The sequence below is a fragment of the Pteronotus mesoamericanus genome, unplaced genomic scaffold (genome assembly GCF_021234165.1).
Source record: "Pteronotus mesoamericanus isolate MK-2021 breed Mesoamerican mustached bat unplaced genomic scaffold, CSHL_Meso_final contig_52, whole genome shotgun sequence".
NCBI lineage: Eukaryota > Metazoa > Chordata > Mammalia > Chiroptera > Mormoopidae > Pteronotus > Pteronotus mesoamericanus.
In genome coordinates, this window is record NW_026555189.1 from 8,635,162 (window position 1) to 8,659,317 (window position 24,156).

The 24,156-nt window shown below is 37.5% G+C and overlaps 1 protein-coding gene across 1 annotated transcript in view; it reads right to left on the bottom strand.

The window, feature by feature from the left end:
* The window catches only part of HYDIN (HYDIN axonemal central pair apparatus protein), a 347,593-nt gene that overhangs the window by 199,545 nt on the left and 123,892 nt on the right, over positions 1-24,156 (bottom strand). The window contains exons 11-12 of the mRNA XM_054579213.1: positions 5,320-5,438; positions 280-503 (exon numbers count right to left, since the gene is read on the bottom strand). Of these exons, the coding sequence (XP_054435188.1) occupies positions 280-503; positions 5,320-5,438 (343 nt within the window). The remainder of the gene's footprint in view (positions 1-279; positions 504-5,319; positions 5,439-24,156) is intronic.

A 24,156-nucleotide genomic window follows, 5' to 3' on the forward strand; every position in this document is an offset into this window, starting at 1 on the left:
AGTTACTAGAAACTAATTTAATGATTAAGTCCTTGTTTTATAATGTGACAGCCTACAGAAAAAAAAAAGATACCAAAATAGCATCTGTGTCTATGTTACAATAAATTACACATTTAGTAGGGAAACACTGGCGGAAATTTAAAACACCCTGTTAAGTTGATGTGTTCATAGCAATAAAGACACTTATAGATATTTAAGACATGATCTAGTTACGAAGTTTAAGAAAGCAGTAAGTAAAAAGTTCAGCTGGTTGTCACGTTAGTTACAGATATATCTTACCTAATAGTCAGTTTCACAGGCTCAGGTGACCCATTGACATTGACCAGGAACTCTTCTTCAAAGCACCCCAGGATGGCAGAACTGAAGGTAATCTGGATAGCCTGGACTCCACTTGGTTCGATGATGCCTTCCTTGGGGCTGAAAACAAAGCAGGCCCCCAAAGCCGAAGTGGGAGAGATCACGTCAAAGAGGGCGTCAATGCTGCCTTTGTTGGATAGTGTTGCCTACATCAATAAAAAGGCAAGGCTGAAAAGGTAGACAATGGGCCTCTGACTTATTTTCATGTAAGCATGTGCCTGTATTATTTAATACCAACACAGAGACAGTGGCAGGAATTAGAGCCAAAGGAAAACTCCAGGGGAGAAATGAACAGTCTTCTCTCTTGAATGTTTAAAGACAGGAGTCCCAAGCCAGAAAGTAATTTTGTGTTTTTGTCTCATATTTAAAACGAAGTTAGTCATGTGCATTATAGATCTGATCATAATCACATTTACTGAAGAAGAGCCTTAAAATACTGTTTTTTAATACTCTCTATAAAGTAACCAAAGGAAGGCAGGTATTTCTCTCACATGCATGAGGAGGCTGAGATTAGGTGGCCTACTGAAAAATAAAAAGAAAGTCAGACCAGAGGAGGGCTTAGTCAAACTAAGCCTATGTTTATACTGCAGCTTGATGAGTATAAATATGACATCACTGTGGGTCCCAGATTGCAAGAATTTTCTTTGTTGTGGTATTAGCTTTCATCCTATTGGAATATCTTCATCGTGAACTCTATTGGCTATGCTTATGCAAGCAACTGTTTTACTATGGAAACATTTTATTTCTATATACTAGTGTTCTGGAACCATGCGACCACCCATATTTGACTGCACGCTGGGTATGTGTAAAAAGCTCATGCTTGGCCATCAGAGTCCTCCACAGCCGGCTCAGTCTATTGCTCCCACTCCCACAGCTCCTGTCCACGAACCTGTCCTATGGGCACACAGTTCTGTTCCTGAGCTTCCAAGAGGCAAAATCTTTCTTGCCAATGCTTATACCTAAACGTATGAACAACACATTCTGTTTGTGTAGAAGCTTCCCTCAACCTACACTGAAAGCATTGAAGGAAAGAGCACAGGAGATTGTGAAGAAACATTCAGAAAGGAAGCATGTCAGGAACCTAGAAGCCAAGGGAGAAGAATTTCCAGAAAGGGTCTAAGTGTAGACAGAGTTTCAGAAGAATGAGCTCTGAGGAAATCTTGCAGACTTTTTTATTTTTATTTATTTTTTACTTAAAAAATTTTTATCCTCACCTGAGGACATTTTATTCATTGCTTTTAGAAAGAGGGGAAGGGAGAGAGAAAAACATCGATGTGAGAGAGAAGCATCGATTGGTTGCCTCCCATATGCCTGGGATTATAGGTAAACCAGGGGTCACACACACACCTGGGCCAGGGATTGAACCATACCTACGTCTGTACTCTGGCCAGGAATTGAACCCTCAACCCTTTGGTTATAGGATGATGCTCCAATCAACTGAGTCACACTGGCCATGGCCCAGATTTTTTATTTTTAATTAGAGGTCATCCCTGCCCTTGAAGAAGAGAGGATTCCAATGGAATGCAATTGCAGAATCCAGAGTACAAATGTTTGGAGAATGAGTTGGTACAGAGGAAATAGCGGTTGACTATTCTAGATTTTGTTTTGAGAAGATTAGTGGTGGAAAGCAAGAATGGGGGTGGCAAAGCGGTGGAAAGGTACGGTAGAGAAAACTACACACACACACACACATACACACACACACACTCTATGAGATAATGCATATTCAGTGCCTGGCCTACATGTTTGTTGTTGAATAAAAGAAGAAGTTTAGGTAACCAAGGGAGTGGGGCCCAGTGGAGATGGAGATCCACCAGCTCAGTCTGCCTCTGGGAAAGCAGAGGAAGGAATTAAGACTGTAGGACAGAGTAAGGGGCTCTGGCAGAGGAACACAACTACTCTGCCAAGGGAAGATAGACAATGCACCAGAATAGATGTACAACTAATTGCTACTTGATATTTTATTCATCTCTTTACATTTGGTTCTCTTTTTCCTCTTTCTGTTTTAAATTCCCTGGTCATAAGAATCATGTTTCACCCTTCATTGCTTTGAAAAAGACCATGTAGAAAAGGGATTATTACCGGGGACATAGAAGCCAAATCTGTGGATTCAAATCTCAGCTTTGCTACTTACTAGCTGTGCGACCTTGGAACCTGCTTTGCTTTCCCCATCTGTAAAATGTAAGCACTGATAACTTCTCATATTGCCGTGAAGATGAAATTTTTAATTGATGAAACTTATAGAATAGTGCCTGGCAAATAGTACTTAAATGACAGTGATTGCTGTTTATAGTCCCAATGCTAAGCAGAATGGGTTTAAAATTTACCCGTGCTGAAAAAGAAACTTACATGCTCTAGTGGTAACTCAAAGGCAACTAACTCAAACATTAACTCAAAGGACCATTTTTTTTCCCCTCTAAGAAGATGCTCAATTGCCTTTCTATTTTTTTGGTTAACACTAATGTTTCACCAAGATTTTCTATGAGGTGCCAGCTCCTTCCCTTGAAAAAATGCACATCATTCTTTTCCCCCTAACAAAGTAGCAACCACTAATGCGTACAGAATCCACCAGATTGTTCGGGCCACAGTTCTGAGACCTTTTGATTACTGGTAATACTCTTACCTGTGCGGTGCAACTCCTTGGAGAGGAGAAAATTTGTTAGAGAACTTCCCCCTCTCATTTGTTTTCCTTCTCATTACACTAGGGAAGAGTGTATACTTGAGGGTTTCTGGTTTATTCTTTATGGATCTGCTAAGCTCAGCAATGGCTAAGGGCAATAGGTAGTTATTCAAATTTGTCTCAAGAAGGTAACGTAATAAATTGAAAGAGAGATGCAATGAGGCATCAGCAATAAATATGCAGAGAGTGCAAAATAGTCCCATAAGAAGCACCTTACCATGCCCTTCTCTGCCAGTGCGCAGCTCTCAAATCTGTCCGATCTGATGCTGCACCTCATTTAACACTTATTTAGCTGGCTGTGGTTTGCTTTACTGTTCAGATCTGGGAGGGAGACAAGTGGTGGCCTAAAGTACATTTGTGTTAAACTGCAAGAAATTATTAGATTCAGGGAAACCCTATCCATTTTGTATCAGAACTAAAGGTCCTTTTCTGATGTGGCATTAATAAGACAGAGTTTCTAAGATGTAAGGGAAATTCACACTGGATAAATTACAGGCAGAATATCGACTTAGTAACAAGTATTTTACCTTTTTATTTTCATCTCTAAGTGACTTTTTTTCCAACACAGTTCAATGCAACATAGTAGCTGTGACACTTTTTATTTTATGACAGTCATGTGACTGATTTCTTTAAATTGTTCAATTATGTATATTCCATCTCATCATGGCATTAACATCTCTGTTTACCTTCCATATCATCCTGTTTGGGACACAATTATTCTGTAGAAAACTCTCACATTTACCTCCCATGTGAGGTTAGGCTGAGCTGAGAGCTAAGCTGGCTGTAGACTGGATTTGCATATGGTGAGAGCCTGAGGTTGAAAAGCCAGTAGGCATTCCCACAGGACAGAAGGCCCTAAAACCCACTGCTCACTAACATTCAAAAGCTGAGCGACCTTGTCAGCAACTTAACAAATGCAGGCAGGTCAGGTTTGCTGCTCATTGAACCCGTATCCTCTTCTTCCTGTGCTTACAGCTTGACTACATTTCCCAGCCACCCTTGCAGTTACGGGCAGCTAATGGGATGTGAACAAGAGTGCAGTGTGCCACCTCCAGTGGTACCTCCAATAAACATCTCTCATGTGCAACTCTCTGTACCCTTTCTCCTGCCGGTGAGATACATATGAAGCCACAGAGCCATAAAATGTAAGGAGCCTGGGATCCTCATCCTCTGCTAGAGGAGAACCACCTGCTGATTAGCAACCTTGCCTGGGACTTGATATAAGCAACAAAATAGACTTTTATGTATTTTGAGAGAATACATTTTTGTATTTGTTTGTTACAGTATCTAACATTAATTACTTAACTAGCAAAACTTCTCCAAGCCTCAGTTTCCTCATCTATAAAATGGGTATAGTCATTGTAGCTACTCCATAGATAGGGGTTTTCTGAGGACTAAATGAACAAATGATGCAGGTGTGTGCAACATGCAAGAAGGGTGATGTTTAGATAGAAATAACCTCTATCTGTCTATTCCTTCTTTGTAAAGTAGGTACAATAAAACCTACATTTCATGGTTTTGTAGGGATTAGAAACTATACCCTTACACACTGATATGCACACATAATAAAGCACGGAACCTAACACACTAATTAAACCTCAAGCACTTGCTAAATAATAACTTTTATTATTACCTCTATAGAAATATAAACATTTATAATTTGGAATCTTTCTAAAATAAAATTCCAATGGTTATAGTCTGAGACTGTAAAAAAATATCCTAGATACAAGTTTATGATGAGGTGGCACTGAAGTAACTTTGATCCTTATTGAACCCATTAGTACATCTTTTAAAAAGTATCATTTTCTATTTAATTGGACAAGAACTACAATGACTGGTTTTTAAAGCATGGATTGGAGACTAGCGCATTTGGAGAAAATTCTGAAGTGTGAAAACAGCTATCCTCATTAGGACATTCTGGAAAATGTAAGTTCTCTATCCTCTGATCTGTAGGACTTATGTTGTCAGAGAACAAGCATTAAACAGATGGGAAGATGTATTTTTGGAGTTCCTCTTTATAATCTACAAAATGATGAGGATAAAACCAATTAAGTTATAGCTTTGATGTTTTCAGTGAAGTTAGAGGGGGCTGAAGAGGATGGAAAAAGTTGCTCCACTCAACAAGGCTAGGAAAGAGGAAAGTCAGATCACTTTGGGGTATGAATAAAGTATGAATAATGGCAAACGGATATGATTGCACAAATTTTCTATCAATAAAAACACACAAAAAACAAGACAAGCCACATACTATTTGACCCTCAATGAACAATTCTAGTGTTTACCTCGTAACAATGTACAGATCCAACAAAAACTTTTCCAATATCCAGCAATTCAAAGTTGAAGTGAATCTTTGGTCCCATTCCTTCCCCTTTGATTCGAAGGGGCAGACGGATCTCTCGACCTATAAAAACAATTCAAAATGTATTACCCAAATGATGCTTTATTACCTCAAATTACCCATAACTTGTTACCAATGTAAGCACTCTCGATTTTTGCACCAACTCCCTACCCTGAACTGGAGGAACTGCAATTTAACCAAAGCTAAAGAGTTAGTTTAGTTTTAAGAAACAGGAATACTATTAGTCCTTTACCTTTAGGGAACAGCTTATATTGCAATTTAGGCTGATATTTTAGCAGGAAAAAAAAATTTAAAAATTTTAAGCCAACCCTAACTGTATCCTTAAGTTTCTTATAAAGGAATTTCTCTAAATCAGAGAAGAGTGATCACTGATTGATGCTCCCCATAAAATGAGTCACCATGCGGCCCCAAGGGAGGATGTTCACATAGATTTAAGAAGAGCCAAAGTATTAAGGAATCTGAGTCTGGGAGTCTTGCCTTACTTTGCAGTTTCTTTCATGTAGAGGTAATGGAATCCACTAAACAGTACCCCTCATTACACATCCACAATGGACCCAAGGTCAACACAGAGCACAAAGCTTGCAGGGGTGTCCAACCTGTGGCCCGCGGGCTGCATGTGGCTCATGGTGGCTATGAATGCAGCCCAACAGAAAATTCTAAATTTACTTAAAACATTATGAGATTTTTTGTGATTACACATCGTAATGTATTTTATGTGTGGCCCAAGACAACTCTTCTTCTTCCTGGGTGGCCTAGAGATGCCATAAGGTGGGGCACCCCTGCTTTAAAGTACTGACTGGTTATGTTTTCTTTGAAAAAATGGAAGAATCTCTACTTGATGTTATACCATCATTATAAAAACATTATAGAGAAAGTAAAAATCCTCTCATAATTCCACCACCTAATTATTGTTAGCATTTTGGAGCTGATCCTTCCATCCTTAATCTCATTTAAATACTGTTAATGTAAATGAGAGCATACATTATATATTATTTCATAACCTGCTTTTTTCATTTATAATAAATCTGGAACATTTTAACATATCATACTTAAAGGAGAGGTAAATATCTTTAGCCAGTCTCTTTTGTGGTTTCCAACTTTTCATTATAACAAATTAAAATTGAATTAGTATCCTTGAACATATTTACGGCCAATTTTCCTATAATCTCTTCAATACTTTGAAAATATACTGTTGTATTTTGTCTTCCACCATTTCTGCTTAGAACTCAGCTTACAGACTTGCTACTCATTTGAGTTAATATGTCTTTTCCTCTGACTGCTTTAAAATTTTCTTTTTGTCTTTGGTGTTCAGCAGTCTTACTACTATACAATATTGCCAGGTGTGGTTTGCATTTATCCATCTTGGGATTTTTGGTGCTTCTTGAATCTGTGAGTTAATGCCTTTCATCGGTTTTTGAAAAGGTTTTTGAAAATATTTTAGTCATTATCTTTTCAAATATGGTTTATGTTCCATTTTCTCATTTCTTCCCTTTTATGTATGTAAAAACAATATTTATATATTTATAATATAGTGCATAATGGGAATATATATGAGCTTTTTGCCACATTCCACTTATCTCTTAGGCTCTTTTCTGTATTTTGTCTCTACACATTTTAGTGTGAATATTTTTTTGATTTATTTAATTTCCAGTTTATAAAATCTATCTCTGGTTGTACTAAATAGGCTATTAAATTCTCCTACTGAGTTCTTAATTTGTCATTGTAACTTTTCAGTTCTAGGCTTTCCTTTAGATTTTTTTATAGTTTCCAGGTCTCTATTCAGTTTTGTCTTTACTAAGACTATCTTTAAAATCTGTACCAGATAATTCTGTTATCTGGCAACCTATGGGTTTGTTTCTATTGTTTATCTAATGTTCTCCTCACATACATGGTTATTTTGATTGCATTTGATCAGTATATATAAAAAACGAGTGATAATTAAGCCCTAACATGATCTCTTTCTCCAGCTTCTAGCTAATGATCAGGGAGCATTAGCAATCCCAGATGGCTTCATCTAACCATTTGTAGTTTAGTCTCTGAGAGAATTAAGCCTTGCAGCAAATCATTTGAGTAACTATTTTCCCTATTCTCCCAAGAAGGGAATGTAGGTAGTACTCTCCTAGATATAAAAGAGAAGTTAATTCCTCATATACAATAGATGCCTTAAAACAATGGGGATTAATTATCTCTTGGAATCCCAGTGAAGAACTGTCTAAAACAAGTTGACCCCTGTGAACTGATTCAAAACCGAGTCATTGTGAGGGCTGGTCCTTTTCCAGTTGCTACTTGCCTGGGTCCCACCCTCAAGCCCGGGGGATTACTCAGGCCCTTTTCCCTTGGGCATTCCATTAATGCCTTTATTTTCTTTCCTAATGCAACTTAACTTTTCAGCCTCTCTGCAGTATCTACCAAAAAGTCAGTATTGCTAAGAATAAAGAGTCCCTCCCCCACAAAGTTTAATTGTCTTGGTTCCTTCTTCTGGATGTTGGACCCATAATTATTCACTGTTCTAGTAGCTCTGTTTTATCTTCAAAACAAGTTTTAAAAAATACTTTGCCTTGCTCTTCTAGCTTTTCTTAGAGAGAGAGTCGATACAAATTACTGAGCCCACCATTACTGGAAATAGAATTGCGGACACAGAGATGCTCATTTGACATTCTGATAGCTATGGGCATACTGCCCTCCAGAATTATTGTACCAATTTACACACAAACAACAATGGCATTTAATGGTTCCTGTCTTTCCACATCCTCCTCGGCAGTAGATATATCACCACTTTTAAAAATCTTTGATAGTTTGACAGGTTTTCCTTAAATTTGCATCACTTAAATTTCAGTTATTGAAGGAAAAATTATGCATTTGCTTTGTGTGCAATGTTCTGAACATTCAAAATACTTTTGATGCTCTTTTAGGTGTATTTTTCATTACTACAGCAAATACACTTTGAACAACCAAATGATATATATAATTTGTTATCATTATTATAATACTTTGTGACATTTTATGTTCCGCCGCCTTCTGTTGCTATTTAGCCTCTGCATCGTTAATGCTTTTTCTCCATGACTGTCCTTTTAAAGACAGGAATACTTATTCTGTGGTCCCCTAGCATATGGCAGCACAGTAGTCATTAGGCAAGTATTACTTTGATTCTAAGAAACAAAAGCAATCTTAGCAACATTTGGAACAGCTGATTTCTTCAAAGGGTTCCCCCAATCCATCTGATCCCTGGAAAGGAGGTTTCTCTAAAGACCAAGTATTATAGTACTGACAACACTCTAGAACATGAGTAAAATTTTCAGAGACCCCAAACCTCACCACCCTACTCCATTATTTTAGTGTCTAAATCTATGAGTAATGATTTGTTCTCCTTGGTCAAGAGCAAAGTATTTTGACAGAGATCCAACTTTTGGAATGTCAAAGAAAGGGAACTGCAAATATATTGTGGAACAAACTGCAAGACTATTTATAACTGTCAGGCTTTAAGCTTTCCCCATCTGTTACCTTGACTGCCTTACTTAATAAATAAATTTTAAAAAAGGAGATGTGTTGTAATAAAGCAGTGAGCCAATGTTTCTTTGGGAGTTATTAATTACTTCAAAGGAATCTGTCTTATTTGTAGCTAGCCCTTTCCCTCACCCAGGATGGGATGGGAGTACAAGTAATACCCAGCCTTGCATTTACAAGAGTTAGCCTAAATTTTAGAAACCAGCCTGAAGGGACTAGTAAGCTAAAAGGACAGATTCCTTATTAGTAGAGCAAAATATTTAAATGTTTTTTAAAATAGGGCAGTTTCTCATCTATGATTACATTATCTTGTTTTCGTACATAAGAAGCAGAGAAATGCACTATAGAACCTCTTTAACAGCCCTGAAATCCCTGAATGCAGATTACACTGCATTAAATACCAGAAAATGTAACCATGAGCTTTCAAACACTTGCCACCTAAGATATCTTAGATGTCCAGTATTACACTTGAGTTCTATTCCTGTATAGTAAGATAAGGGAAAAAAAGGGGGGTTATAAATAGGAAGAACAAACTACCATTATTCACATATTTTAGGACTGTCTGCCTGGAATAGCCTAAAGAATCTAGAAATAATCTTTTAAAATAAATAAGATAGAGTAAAACTGATGGTTACCAAATCAATATACGAAAATCAACTGCATCTCTATACCCAGCAATCAGAAAAATTAATTCTCAAGATACTATTTAAAACAGCAACAAAAATAAAGCTCCTAGAAATATAAAAAAATATACTTAAGACCTTCAATTAGCAAAATGTAAAACCTTACTGAAAGATACAAAGAAAGATCTAAATAAGCAGAGAACTAGGCTATGTTCTTGACAAGGAAGGCTCAACATCATAAAGTCGTCAATTTTCTTCCAATTGACCTATATCTATAATTTTAATTCTTTAATAGACAAAAATGCTAGCAGGCAGAAATTGGTGAAATTTGGTGGCTGATCATAAAATTTAAATGTAAAACAAAGGGCCAATAATAACCAAGAGATTCTTAAAGAAGATTGAATTGAGGGGACTTGGCCTTTCATACATTAAAATCTATTATAGAGCTATTATAATTAAGATAATTTGGTATTGGGGAAAGTGCAAAAATGACTAGAACAGAATACAGAACACAGAATAAATGTACACAAATATGTAAATGTGGTTTATCACAGAGGAGGCACTGAATATCCTTAAGGAAAGATAGACTATAAAGTATAAATAACTGAAGGAACTGGGTATCCACATGGGATCTGTGGTTAGCTAAATAATGGCCCCCAAAGATATCCACATCCTAAATCCTGGAACCTATAAATATTACCTCATATGGCAAAAGGGAGAATATCATCTTATATGGCAAAAGATGTGATTGAGAATTTTGAGATGGGGAGATTATCCTGGATTATTCTGATAACTGTAAATTGTCTTGAAAGCAGATAATAGTAGCCTTCTAATTTTATTCCTCTTTTTCCAAAATTGTTTTGGGTATTCTGGGTTCTTTGCATTTCCATATGAATTTTAGAGTCAACTTGTCAATTTCTAACAAAAAAAGCACCTGGGATTTCAATTTGGATTGTACTGAATCTACTAGAGACTGAATCTAAGGGAGAAATGACATTTTAATGATATCGAATTTACCTACCTATTAACAAGGTATAGTTTAGGTCTTTAATTTCTCTCAACAATGTTTTGTACTTCAGTGTACAGGTCTTACACATATTTTGTCAAATTTATTGCTAAACATTTCATATTTATTACTGTTACTGTGATACTGCTTTTATAAATTTCTATTTTCTACTGCTCATTGTATAATAATAAAACTGATTTCTCTCCACATAGGGCTTGTATCATGCAACCTTACTACACACTTTTCAGTATTCATTTAAAATATTCTCCAGCACCACCTCCACAGATTTTGATTCAGTAAAGTATAGATGAAACTCCAAAATCTTCACTTTTAATAGCAGCTAGTGATTTTAAATAGGTGGATTCTCTAAGGACATTACCACAAGAAACACAGTGTTAACTATGTTAACTTACGACAACATAGCAGAGTTAGCTGACTCAGTCCATCCTTCAACTTTAAATACAAAACCTAGTACACTGTTGGTGGGAATGCAGACTGGTGCAGCCACTGTGGAAAACAGCATAGAATTTCCTCAAAAAGCTAAAGAGGAAACTGCCTTTCAATCCAGTGCTTGCACTGCTGGGATTACACCCTAAGAATCCTGAATCACCAATTCAAAAGAACTTATGCACCCCAATGCTCATAGCAGCGTTATTCACAATAGCCAAGTGCTAGAAACAGCCTAAGTGCCCATCAATAAATGAGTGGATTAAAAAATGGTGGTACATTTACACAATGGAATACTATGCAGCAGAAAGAAAGAAGGAACTCCTGCCCTTTGGGACAACATGGATGGAACCGGAGGGCTAAGTGAAATAAGCCGGACGGTGAAAGGCAAATACCAAATGATCTCACTTGTAAGTGGAACCTAATCAACAAAACAAACAAATGAGTAAAATAGAACCAGAGACTTGGAAATAAAGAACAAACTGACAGTGGCCAGAGGGGCAGGTGGAGGGGGATAACAGGCAAAGAAGGGGAAGGGTCAAGTCAAGGAACACAAATAAGAGGACTCAAGGGCATGGACAATGGTGGGGATTGACTGTGGAAATTGTGGGGGACAGGGCAGGGGACAGCAATGTGGAAAATAGCAAGACAACTATAACTGAACAATAAAAAATATATAAAAAATAAATAAAGCTTATTAAAAGTATGAAAAATATATTTTAATACTTATCCAAGCTCAAAAGGAAAATTCCAGGTGCTAGAAATAAAAAGGAAATTCAGAGGTTTATAAAGTACATACAGGCCTTGTGACCTAGGGGCTCCAGTTTTAACTGAAGACTCTCAGAAACAGGACATAAGGTTTTGTTCCTACCTGGGAGTGAGGAATTGAACTTAGATCCTCACGTAAACCCAGGACCTTAAAAAGGATGCCTCTTTCCAAAAAGGAAACTAGAAAAATTCTCCCTATTGGTCTAGGGAAGCAACGATGAAACTTGTCCTCTGTTACTCTGAAGAGCAGAAAAAGGCTCCTATGAGAAATCAAAATTCTATGCACAGGTAGGGGATCCAAATTTACACTATATTACAGATGAAGGAATCAGAAGCTGAGAAAATAAGTTATAGGGTCCTTGTCAAAAGAAACAAAAAATTGCTCTGAAGGAGCAATGATCTAGTTCTCATGCTGTCTTAGTCTGTAGGAGCTGCAATAACAAAAGTACCCATAGACTGGATGGCTTAAATAACAAAAATTTATCTCTCACAACTCTGGAAGTTGGGAAGTCCAAGGCTGAGGCACTGGTGAGAGCTTACTTCCTGGCCTGTAGATGCTGTCTTCTCACTGTGTCCTCACTTAGACGTAGGGGTGAGGTCCCTTCTGTAAGGACACAATCCCATTCATGAAGGCTCCACCCTCATGACCTAGACACTATGAATACCATCACGCTGAGGATTAGGTTGTCAACATATGAAGACATAAAGAGAAATACAGGGAATAATATACAAATACGTATGTATATAGTGCCTAGATATAAGAAAACCTAGGTTGGGGGTGGGGGCATGGACATTTAGTTCATAGCACATAATAAAGATGACCTCACAGTATAAACATTTCAAGCCATCTGAAGAAACAGGCCAGTATGAGGAAAATCAGTGGTTACCACTAACATGCAAATTAGTATCCCAAGAGTTTGAGATAATAGAACACTCTTAAATAACGTCTAACATAGCATTCTTCAAATCTTTAAAGAGGTAAATAAAGAAATAAAAACCACAATAAAGGGAAAAGTGAAAATGTTAAAACTATGAAGAATTTCTAAAACTAAAAAATTAAGTTGATGAAATTAAAAACTAAATAGATGAATACACCAAGGAGCAGACATAGCTACAGAAAGAATTAGTCAACAGACCGAAACATCTTGGAATAATACCCAGAATGTACCACAGAAAGGCACAGAAATCAGAAATATAAAGAAGTTAAAAGATACGGCAATTCCATGGGGAAAACATTTATCTAAAAGAATTTCCAGAAAAAGAAAATTGAGATAGTGAGATGAAAACAACATTGAAAAGGTAATTGCTGAGGATATTCCAGGATCAACAAAAAGTTCTTAGATTGACTAAGCATATCAAGTACTGAGTAGGATAAAGGCAAGTCATAACAATGAAACTGTAGCACACCAAACATAAAACAATTTCATAATATCAATCTGATAGAAAAGATAGATAAGCAAAAAGAAATGACAATTAAACTGCAATAGATTTCCCCTATCAACAATTTGGTCCATTGCCTGTGCTGAGGAAGCAAGCAGCCACTAGGAGAGGCCATGGATACAGGGGTTCCAGCAAACAGAACCTAGTGAGGTTCCTGCCAACAGCCAAGATCAACTGCCAGACATATGAGATGGATGAGCTATAAAATGATATCAGCCTCCTCTACCTTCAAGCTTTTTTAGTTGTCTCCACATGGAGCAAAGACGAGCTATCCTTCATGAATCCTGACCAAATTTCAGATCTGTGAACAAAATAAATGATTGCTAGTTCTTTTAAGCCACTAAATTTAGGGTAGTTTATTATATGGAAAAAGATAAATGAAACAAAGTGGCTTAAATAAATAAGGGCTTTTATTTTGCTCACATACCACGCACATTGGGAAGTGTGGATTTGGGGGAGGAGAGGATTTAGGAAATGAGGGCATCTTTTTTTTTTCTTTGTTTTGTCTACATTTGTCTCTGCCTACCCCCCACCACTTTCCCTTGCCCCCTCCCTCCTTCTCTCCCTCAGCTCTTCCCCTTTGGTTTTGTCCATGAGTCCTTGCTATATGTTCCTTGACTTTCCCCTTCCCTTCCTTTTCCCCACCCCCCTCCCTCCTTCCCTCTTGTCTCTGTTGATTTCTTTTCCTTTCAGTGTTGCTGGTCTTATTTTCCTTGCATCTTTGTATTGTTGGTTAGGTTCCACCTATAGGTGAGATCAAATGGTATTTGTCTTTCGTCCCCTGGCTTATTTCGCTCAGCATAATGCTCTCCAGTTCCATCCATGCTGTTGCGAAGTTTAGTAGTTCTTTTTTTCTTTCTGCTGCGTAGTATTCCATTGTGTATATGTACCATTATTTTTTGATCCAATCATCTACTCATGGGCATTTAGGTTGCTTCCAACACTTGGCTATTGTAAATTGTACTGCTATGAACATTGGGGTGCATAGGTTCTTTTGTATTGGCGTTTTGGTATTCTTAGGGTATAGTCCCAGCAGGGGAATCACTGGATCAAAAGGCAGTTCCATTTTCAGCTTTTTGAGGAAATTCCGCACTGTTTTCCACAGTGGCTGCACCAGTCTGCATCCCCACCAACAGTGTACTAGGGTTCCCTTTTCTCCACAGCCTTGCCAGCACCTGTTGTTTGTGGATCTGTTTATGATGGCCATTCTGACCGGTGTGAGGTGGTACCTCATGGTGGTTTTGATCTGCATTTCTCTGATGGCTAGTGATGCTGAGCATCCTTTCAAATGCCTCTGGGCCCTCTGTATCTCCTCCTTGGAAAACCGTCGCCCAGGTCCTTTGCCCATTTTTTGATTGGATCGTTTGTCTTCTTGGAGTGGAGTCAAGTGAGTTCTTTATATATTTTGGAGATCAAACCTCCATCTGATGTATCATTAGCGAATATATTTTCCCATAGGGTTGGCTGCCTTTTCATTTTGCTGATGTTTTCTTTTGCCGTGCAGAAGCTTCTTATTTTGATGAGGTCCCACTTGTTTATTCTTTCCTTTATGTCCCTTGCTTTAGGAGGCATATCAGTGAAAAAATTGCAGCGTGGGATATCTGAGAGTTTCCTGCCAATGTTCTCCTCTAGGACTTTTATGGTGTTGCGACTTAAATATTTAAGTCTTTGATCCATCTTGAGTTTATTTTTGTGTATGGTGTCAGCTGATGATCCGATTTCAATTTTTTGCATGTAGCCATCCAGCTCTCCCAACACCATTTGTTGAAGAGGCTATTATTGCTCCATTTTATGTTTCTGCCTGCTTTGTCAAATATTAGATGCCCATATAGAACCTGGGCTTATTTCTGGGCTTTCTATTCTGTTCCACTGGTCTATGGGTCTGTTCTTGTGCCAGTACCAGATTGTTTTGAGTATAGTGGCTTTGTAGTAGAGTTTGATGTCCAGTATTGTGATCTCTCCTACTTTCTTTTTCTTTCTCAAAATTGCTGAGGCTATTCAGGGTCATTTATGGTTCCATATAAATTTTTGAAATGTCTGTTCTATTTCTGTGAAGTATGCCATTGGTATCCTAATAGGGATTGCATTGAATCTATAAATTGCTTTGGGTAGTATGGACATTTTGATGATATTAATTCTTCCAATCCATGAGCATGGTATATGCTTTCATGTATTTGTGTCTTCCTTAATTTCTTTTTTCAATGTTGTATAGTTTTCTATGTACAGGTCTTTTACGTCTTTGGTTAAATTTATGCCTAGGTACTTTATTTTTCTTCTTGCTATATCGAATGGTATTTTTTTTTTTCTGATTTCTTCTTCTTCTATTGCATTGCTGGTGTACAAAAATGCCTTTGATTTCTGAATGTTGACTTTGTATCCTGCTGTTTTGCCAAATTCACTTATTAGGTTGAGGAGTTTTTTGGTAGAGTCTACAGGGTTCTCTATGTACACTATCATGTCATCTGCAAACAATGATAGCTTTACTTCCTCCTTTCCTATTTGGATGCCTTTTATCTCTTTCTCTTGTCTGACCGCTGTGGCTAGGACTTCCAATACGATGTTGAAAAGAAGCGGTGAGAGAGGACATCCTTGTCATGTTCCCGATCTTAGTGGGAAAGCTTTCAGTTTTTGCCCGTTGAGTATGATATTGGCTGTAGGTTTTTAATATATGGCCTTTATTACGTTGAAGAGGAGGGCATCTTGATTGTTATTGCAGGTGAGGATGAAAAGAATGAATGTTGATTGGATAGCTACTTTCCCTCATGTTCCAGAACCATGAAATTATATTTGTTACAGCTTTGTGTGCTTCTTTCTTTCTTTCCTTTTTCTTTCTTTCTTGCTTTTGTTTCTTTTGATTTTTTTTTTATTGTAATAGTTTTTAAAATAACTTTTAACACATGGTGGGGCTAGTCCTCCCACATTAGTCTTGTTTCACTGAATTTTCTAGGCAACCCTAGATTATTTATTTCCTTTGTAAAAACTTTGAAATTGACTTTTTTAAAAAAATCTATTGATATTATCACTTGAATCATATTACATTTATAGGGAGAATTGACCTAGCTATGATGTTGATCTTCCTGACCAAAAACTTGGATATACCTTTCCATTTGTTCAAGTTTTCTTATATCTACGTTCTGTATACATACATATTTGTATATTATTCCCTGTATTTTTCTTTATGTTTGAAATATTTGATAACTGAAAATATAATTTAAACAGTAGTTGACCAAGAAAATTTTTTATTACAGGACTAAGAAAACTTACATTTTTATGAGGTCGCAGTCTGATGAATTTTAGGAAAGAAAAGTTATATATACATATAATATTACTCACTTATTACTGAAAACCCAAAAATGTTTTTAATGATTGAGGTGATTTAGCTTTCTGTTTACTAAATCTAATTAAATCTCCATTCTTTAGTTTAATTAGGATAAAAATCAAAAGGCTTAAACTGTACTAAAAACTTAGATGTTTCTCTCTTATGATAGAAAGAATAAAAATGGGCAATGAGGTTTCATCTTAATTGGGTCTTCAAAGGAAGCAGGTATATTTGGAATCATTTCCACCATGCCGCTTTTCTGCATTGGACTCTGAAGCACCCATTAACGATGCTATCTAGCAATACATTTCACAGTTTAAACGAGAAAGTGTTGCATCCTTTGAAGTTCCCATATGGTGATCCAAACCAAATATATGCTGTTTCCCTTTGAATTTCTTTAAAAGGTAATCTTCAGGATTAAATTCAGAATTGCCACATTCCATTAGAAAGTCAAGAGAGATCAAAGATCAGTTTCAAGGCCTTAGATCAAACCATCAGCAAGTCTTTATAAATACCTAATATGCAGGTTTAACTAATTCTAAGAAAGCCTGAAATCTTTTCATAAAAAAATTTCAATTTTAGATTAACTGAAATGATTGTAATGATGTTACATTTTCCATCATCAGATCTTGCTTGGCAGGTCACTTCCCTGCTTTATAGCCACTCAGTGACTCCCCAATGCACTCATGATGAAGTCCAAGGTTCTTAGCCTGGCTTTCAAAGGAAGCCTTCCATGAACTGGATCCTACATATTTCTCCAGCCTTTAGCTTCAGTTTCTGCCTCCATCTCTCCCCTTCCAAGTGTTTCTGTCTCTCTATCTCTGTCTTTCTCTCTGGCAGCCACACCCTAAAGACATGTGATTCTTTGTCATTTCATGCTCTTGTTTTCACAGTGTTTCTCTATGTATTTTCACAAAGTATATCCCTACCTGACATACCCAGCCACAAACCTCCCTTTTTTTACCTGACTAACAAATATATCAAGGGTCACTTTCTCTGGGGAGCCTTCCTTGAAAACCTTAAGACTGAGCTGTGTGTCCTATACTTTCTTCCATTACTTATTCATTCACTGTAGAGCATCACAATGTAACTATTGATTTGTGTGTCTGTTACCCCTGGCTCATTTCTGTATTATCTGAGGGTAATAACAAACTATGTCTAGATATAAAGCTTTTGAAAGAAAGAAGGTTGCAGTTGGGGGTTATGGGTTAAATTTCATGCATCCTGAGAGGCCTCCCTCAAGACCAGTGATAATGGCCTTCCCTGCAGCTTCCTGTCTCTGAACATGCATTCGCTTTCTGACAAACCACACAACAATGAAAATAAAATACAAATAAAGCTACAAGCAACACCATGGTTGAGACATGCAGATTGATTCCAATGATGTACATTCCAAAAAGAGGAAGTACTAAGTTGTGTTATTTAGGAGTACATACATAGTGGTAAAAACTTTAAATGAAAGCAAAGAAACAATGATCATCAGGAGAATCAAGATGGCAGAGGAGTGAGTGGAAGTCACACTGACCTCCTCCCAGGACCAATCTGGAGTTACAACTAAATTGTGGAGAAATCACCTGGAAAACACTGAACAATAGTGAGAGAGGAGATTTAAAACCTTGGACAGAGGAATTAGCTTTAGAACAACCTAACTGGTAAGGAGTCCAGTAGAGACTTGAGAAAGCAGGTTAGGCACCCACGAGTGGCAGTACCAGAGGGATATTTAAATGGCCAGTTGGATCCCCCTGAGAAGAGTGAGATCTGAACCATATGTGGAGATCTCCAGCCTACAGCACCAGAGCCCATAAAGAACTCAGATAACAGCCAGCTGCAAAAGGCTGCAGGGTTGCTCTCTGCCAGAGACAGGCAGCTGGAGACGCAAAGAGCCATTTAAAGGGCCAATGCACAAATTTTTATTTGCAACCACTTACCCTGGGCTCCTGCAAAGGCTGGGGCAGGGTGCACTAGAGATGCCTGAGGAGAGACTGGGAAAAGAGGCTTTGGGGAGAGAACTGAGAAAGTAGCTGACAGGATCCCAGTGCTGACTCATCCCCTAGGTGGCGGTGGCCATCTTGCTCAGGCAAACCACTCCCTTAAGCGGCAAAAGCGTGAGAGGACCCAATAGCCCCACCCCCAGGAGGGACTCAGCACCAGCCTGGTAGTGCTAAAGCCTGACTGCTGAGTACAGAGTGGCAGCCACAAATAGTAGGTCCCTGGCTAAAGGGGGCGCAGAGTGATCTAGAGACACTTGAGGAGAGACTGGAGACGGAGGCTTTGGTGAGAGAAAGGAGAGAATAGCTGGTGGGATCCCAGTGCTGACTCCTCCCTCACACAGCAGCAGCCATCTGGCTCATGCAGACCACTCCCCTGAGCAGTAGCAGTGTGAGAGGTCCCAATAACCCTGTCCCCAGGAGGGACTCTGTCCCGCCCTGTGGTGTCTCTAAGCCAGCCTGCTAAGTGCAGAGTGACTGGATTAACAGCTGAAGGAGACAGCCACAGACAGTAGATTACTGGGAGTCTCGAACAGATTGCCTACGGTCAGAGAGGGACGACATCTGACACCATTAGAGGCAGATCCAGAAAGAAAAAAACAGCGGTCTCCTACCATAGAGTTTCACAATACGAAGTCAGGAAATCAAGACACATCAACTTAAGAAGCAGAGGCAAAAACAAAGAGTCTCACAAATAGGAAAAAGACAAAGAAACACCCCCCAGTCGAAGGAGAAGGAGGAATCCCCAGAAAGAGAACTAAATGAAATACAGGCAGGTAAACTATAAGATATTGAGTACAAAACAACAGTTCTAAGGAAGATCAATGAGCTCAGTGAGCTCAGAGAGAATTACAGAAAACTACAGGGAAACTACGAGGAACTTACTGCAAACTATATCAACTTGGAAAAGGACATAGAAATTATCAAGAAGAGACAAGAGGAAATGAAGAATACAATTTCTGAATTGAAGAACACAGTAGAAGGAATCAAAAGCTTGCTAGATGAAGCAGAGGAACAAATCAGTGAGCTGAAGGATAAGGTAGAAAAAAGCTCCCAGAAAGAGCAAGAATATGAAAAGACTCAAAAAGAATGAAGAGGCATTTGGGGAAATGCAGGACAACCTGAAACATAACAATATCCATATAATAGAGATACCAGGAGAAGAAGAGGAGCAAGGGATAGAGAATCTGTTTGAAAAAGTCATGATGGAAAACTTCCCTAATTTGAGGAGAAAAAAGTCACACAAGTCCAGGAAGCACAGAGGGTTCCATTCAAGAGGAACCCAAAAAGGCCCACTCTAAGACACATCATCATTAAAATGGTAAATATCAAAGGTAAACAGAGAATCCTAAAGGAAGCAAGGGAGAAACAGTTAGTAACATATAAGGGAGCTCTGGTACAGCTAGCAGCTGACTTCTCAAAAGAAACACTACAAGCCAGGAGAGAATGGCAAGAAATATTCCAAGTCATGAAAAGCAAAGGCCTGAAACCAAGACTGCTCTGCCCAGCAAGGCTCTCAATTAAAATGGAAGGCAAAATAAGGAGTTTCCCAGACAAAATAAGGCTAAAAGAATACACCTCCACCAAACCAGCTTTGCAAGATATGCTAAAGGGACTGCTTTAAGATGAAGAAAAAGAGCCTATGAATACCCAGTTCCTTTCACTTGATATTACCAATATTTTTAATACTTATTAATCTGATTGTGACAATGATGTGTTATTTTAATTGTTACTTTATTATTTGTTGATACTAAACCTGTTTTTATATATTTCTTGCCTACTTCTATTATTTTTAAAAAGCTTTAAAATGACTTTTTGGTATTCTTTATCCATTGTTTGACCAAATGTTTGTTGAATTTTTTCCCTAAAAAAAAGCAATTAACCTTTTTAAATGTGTTTTGCAAATACTTCTTATTCTATTACTTGTCCTTTAACTTTTTTTATATGTATATTATTATATAGTCTTAAATGTTTAATATAGTCATGTTATCAATATTTTACTTTATAGCCTCTGGGTTTGAATATTTTACTTCAGGGTAAGAAAAATATTATTTTGTATTTTCTCCTAAAACTCCTTAGATTTTACGTGTTGATTTTTATCTCACATGAATAGTTTTTGTATAATGTGTGAAATAGGGCTCTATATTTCTTTTATTTCAAGTAACAGTGGTCCATGAACCTTATTTGTTGAATAAGCCTTATTTTCCCCATTGATCTGATATATCAACGTAATCATATATTACATGGTTAGACAGATATATATATATTTGTTTCTAGAATGCTCATTTTATTTCATTGATCTACTTGATTATTTCTGTGCTGGGGTCATGTTGTTTTATTTGCTAAGACTTTATAATGGATTTAAATTGTTTAATATTTTATAATGGATTTTGATATTTAAAAAAATAAATAAAATCAATCTGCATTAAAAGAAAAGACAGAAAGAAGGAAATCCTACCTTTTGTGACAACATGGATGAACTGGAGAATATTATGCTAAGTGAAATAAGCCAGTCAGTAAAAGACAAATAGCATATGATCTCACCTATAAGTGGAATCTATTCAACAAAATAAACTAACGAACAAAATATACCACAGGCATGGAAACATGGAGCAGACTGAAAGTGATCAGAGGGGATGGGAAGGAGGACAATGGTGGAAAGGAGAAGGGACTAAACAAAGAACATGTATGCATGATCCATGGACATGGAAAACAGAGTGGCAATTAACTGTGGGGGGTGGGAGGGATGGGATGGGTGAAGGAGAGCAACGGGGGAAAAACTGAGATGGCTGTAATAGAATAAACATGACTTAAAAATAAAAAGCTAATAAAAAATTAATGATCATCAAACACAGAATGGTAATTATCTCAAGGGGAGGTTGGGGTGAGTGGTGTATGATTGGGAAAGAACACACTTGGTGGGCTTCTCGAAGTTGAAAATATTTTATTATTGATCTTGATGGTAATTACATAATGTTTGCCTTACAATTTTTTGTTATAACTTATATATGTGTGTATTCATTCCCTATTGTTCTACAACAAATTACCACAACTTTTGTAGCTTAATGTACAAATTTATCTTAAGAGTTCTGGAAGTCATGTCTAATCACTGTGTTGTACACCTGAAACTAATATATTGTATGTCAACTGTAATTAAGATTTTTTTTTTCTAAGTTCTGGAGGTCCAAAGTCCAAGATGGGTCTCACGAGGCTAAAACCAAGGTGCTGACGGGGCTCCTTTCCGGGGCCCTAGAGAAAAGAGAAAAGCCCACTTTCTTGTCTTTTACAGTTTCTTACACAGGCTGCCTGAATTCCTTGCTCTTTCCATCTTCAAAGCCAGAAATGGCTGGCAGAGTCTTTCTCATATCATATCCCTCTGACACTGAGACTGATAACTTCTGCTTCCCTCTTTAACACTTAAGGACCCTTGTCATTATATTGAACCACCCACATAATCCAGTATAATCTCTCTACTTTAAGGTCAGCTCAGTAGTAACCTAAATTCTGTTTTCCTCCCTAATTCCCCTTTGCCATATAATGTAACATATCCACAGTAACATATTCACAGATGCTGGAACACAGACATACTGGGAGGCCATTACTCTGCTCACCACAACATGTATTATATACATTTCTCAATCTATGTTTTATTTCTTAGTTACAGAAGGTTAAAAGTTAAACTGTGGTATGTAAATAAAAAGTATTTATATGCAACCATGAAAAAAATGACACTTTTAAATTTAATGTTATGGAATCTCTAAAACTATCTAAAAACCAATGTCAGAACCATTATGGAAAGTACACTATCATGTATGCAAAAAGGTGTGAGGGGAGACATAGCTATCTATATTTGCCTCTATCTCTCAAAGCATATAGGAAAACAAAACAAAGCAAAATAAAATAAAGCAAGGGTGGGAACTTTCGATCTGCCCAAGAAGTATTTTTTAGACACCTAAAACCAAAAGGTTTTACCAACCTTCGAAGATAGTAATAAGGAATCATTGCCAGCCCTTGAAAAGACACACAGAATTGCATTGAATTCACAGGGAAGATAGTATGGAATTACTATGTAAACAAAACCCTTCCCTAGTATTTGTATCTTTTAAAATACCACTAACAAAATAAAGAAGAATGTCACGCAGATAGAAAATTATACTATTCAGTTTACCCGAGATGTGAATTGTGCCGCAGAATTCAGAATTGCAAATGGAACAATAGATCGATACAACTAGTTACATGATGTTTGGGAACCTCCTGGAGAGCAGCCAGCCCCCTTGGAGTTCCGCCAAGCACCATGTCCCAGGGAAGCCACATAGAGGAGGGAGATCCCACCACCTGTGGCATGGGGGCCACTGGCGCATTTCCAGCCTTGTCTGAACGCTGAGGTACCAATATCTCCTTCAAACCCATTAAGAGGTCTGGGAGAAATGATGCTGGTCTGAAGTGCAGAAACAGACCTCTGTTAACACAGAAACTGCTAGGGCACTCTGCATGTATCCTGAGGCCATCCTGAGAATCCCATAGTCCTGGGCAAAGGGAGGCCATGTCAAACTTAGCTTCATTCTCTCATTCCTTCTTTTTTCTTTTTTTTCATTTCTTTGATCAGTATTTATTGAGTGGCTTTAGCTTCCTTGTGCTAATAGCATAAGACATGGCGTATGATTTCAATATTTATAAATATAAATATTTAAAATAGGCAAACTATTCTATTTTGCGTAGGGATGAATTCATAGGTGATAAAACGATATGTTAAAATAAAAGGACTATCATAAAAGTCAAGGTGATAGATACATTCATGGAAGATGAGATAAACATCATCAGAAAGGGACACACACCTGGGGGGACTGGGGGATGGCAGTCTTGGGTCAGGTGGCCCATTCTCCTGTACCGTTCTTAGACTCCCTGACCACTCTATACACAGAGAAACATGGCTGTGTAGATACGGACTGCAAACATTATGGGTACAGCAGAATAGCAGAATTTTTGCACTTGAAAATACTAGAGATTGTGCACCCTTATCACCACCCTCCTCAAGTTTAAAATAATCACCACAGCCATATTCATTGGAAACTTACACATAAAACAGCAAAAGTAAGTAGTACTAGCTCCCCTGAAAGTTAAGCCCATTTTCTCATCCTTATATACAAACAGACAACCACAGACCAGGAGGCATTGGAAGGAATCTTATGAATGCATGATGCCCACGCCACTCTGCAATTTTCTAACTAATACATATCGGTATTTCTCTGGGCTTCCTTATAGTTTTGCATGATATTTAATGTCATTTATTACTCATGTTTGATGGTTAAAAACTTTTTCTTTAACAACAGATAATCAATCCTATAGGTCAAACATTGGACTATTAAGATTTCCAAAAGAATAAAATAAAAAAATGGAGGGAGGTATGTAAAAATAAAATTTCCCAGAGCTGAAGGGATACATGTGTAATCAGACTCAAATGGCCCTAGAAAGCTGAGGAGGATCAATTAGAAAAACCCATTCTTGGACATAGCTTTGCAGAGAGAGAAATAATAGGCCACCTACAAAGAAATGGTAATTAGGTAATCTTCAGGTTTCTTAATTTTTACAATAAAGTTTATGCAATGTCTTCAATGTTCTGAGGAGAAATTATTTTGAACCTAGAATTAGCTAAACTATCAAGTGA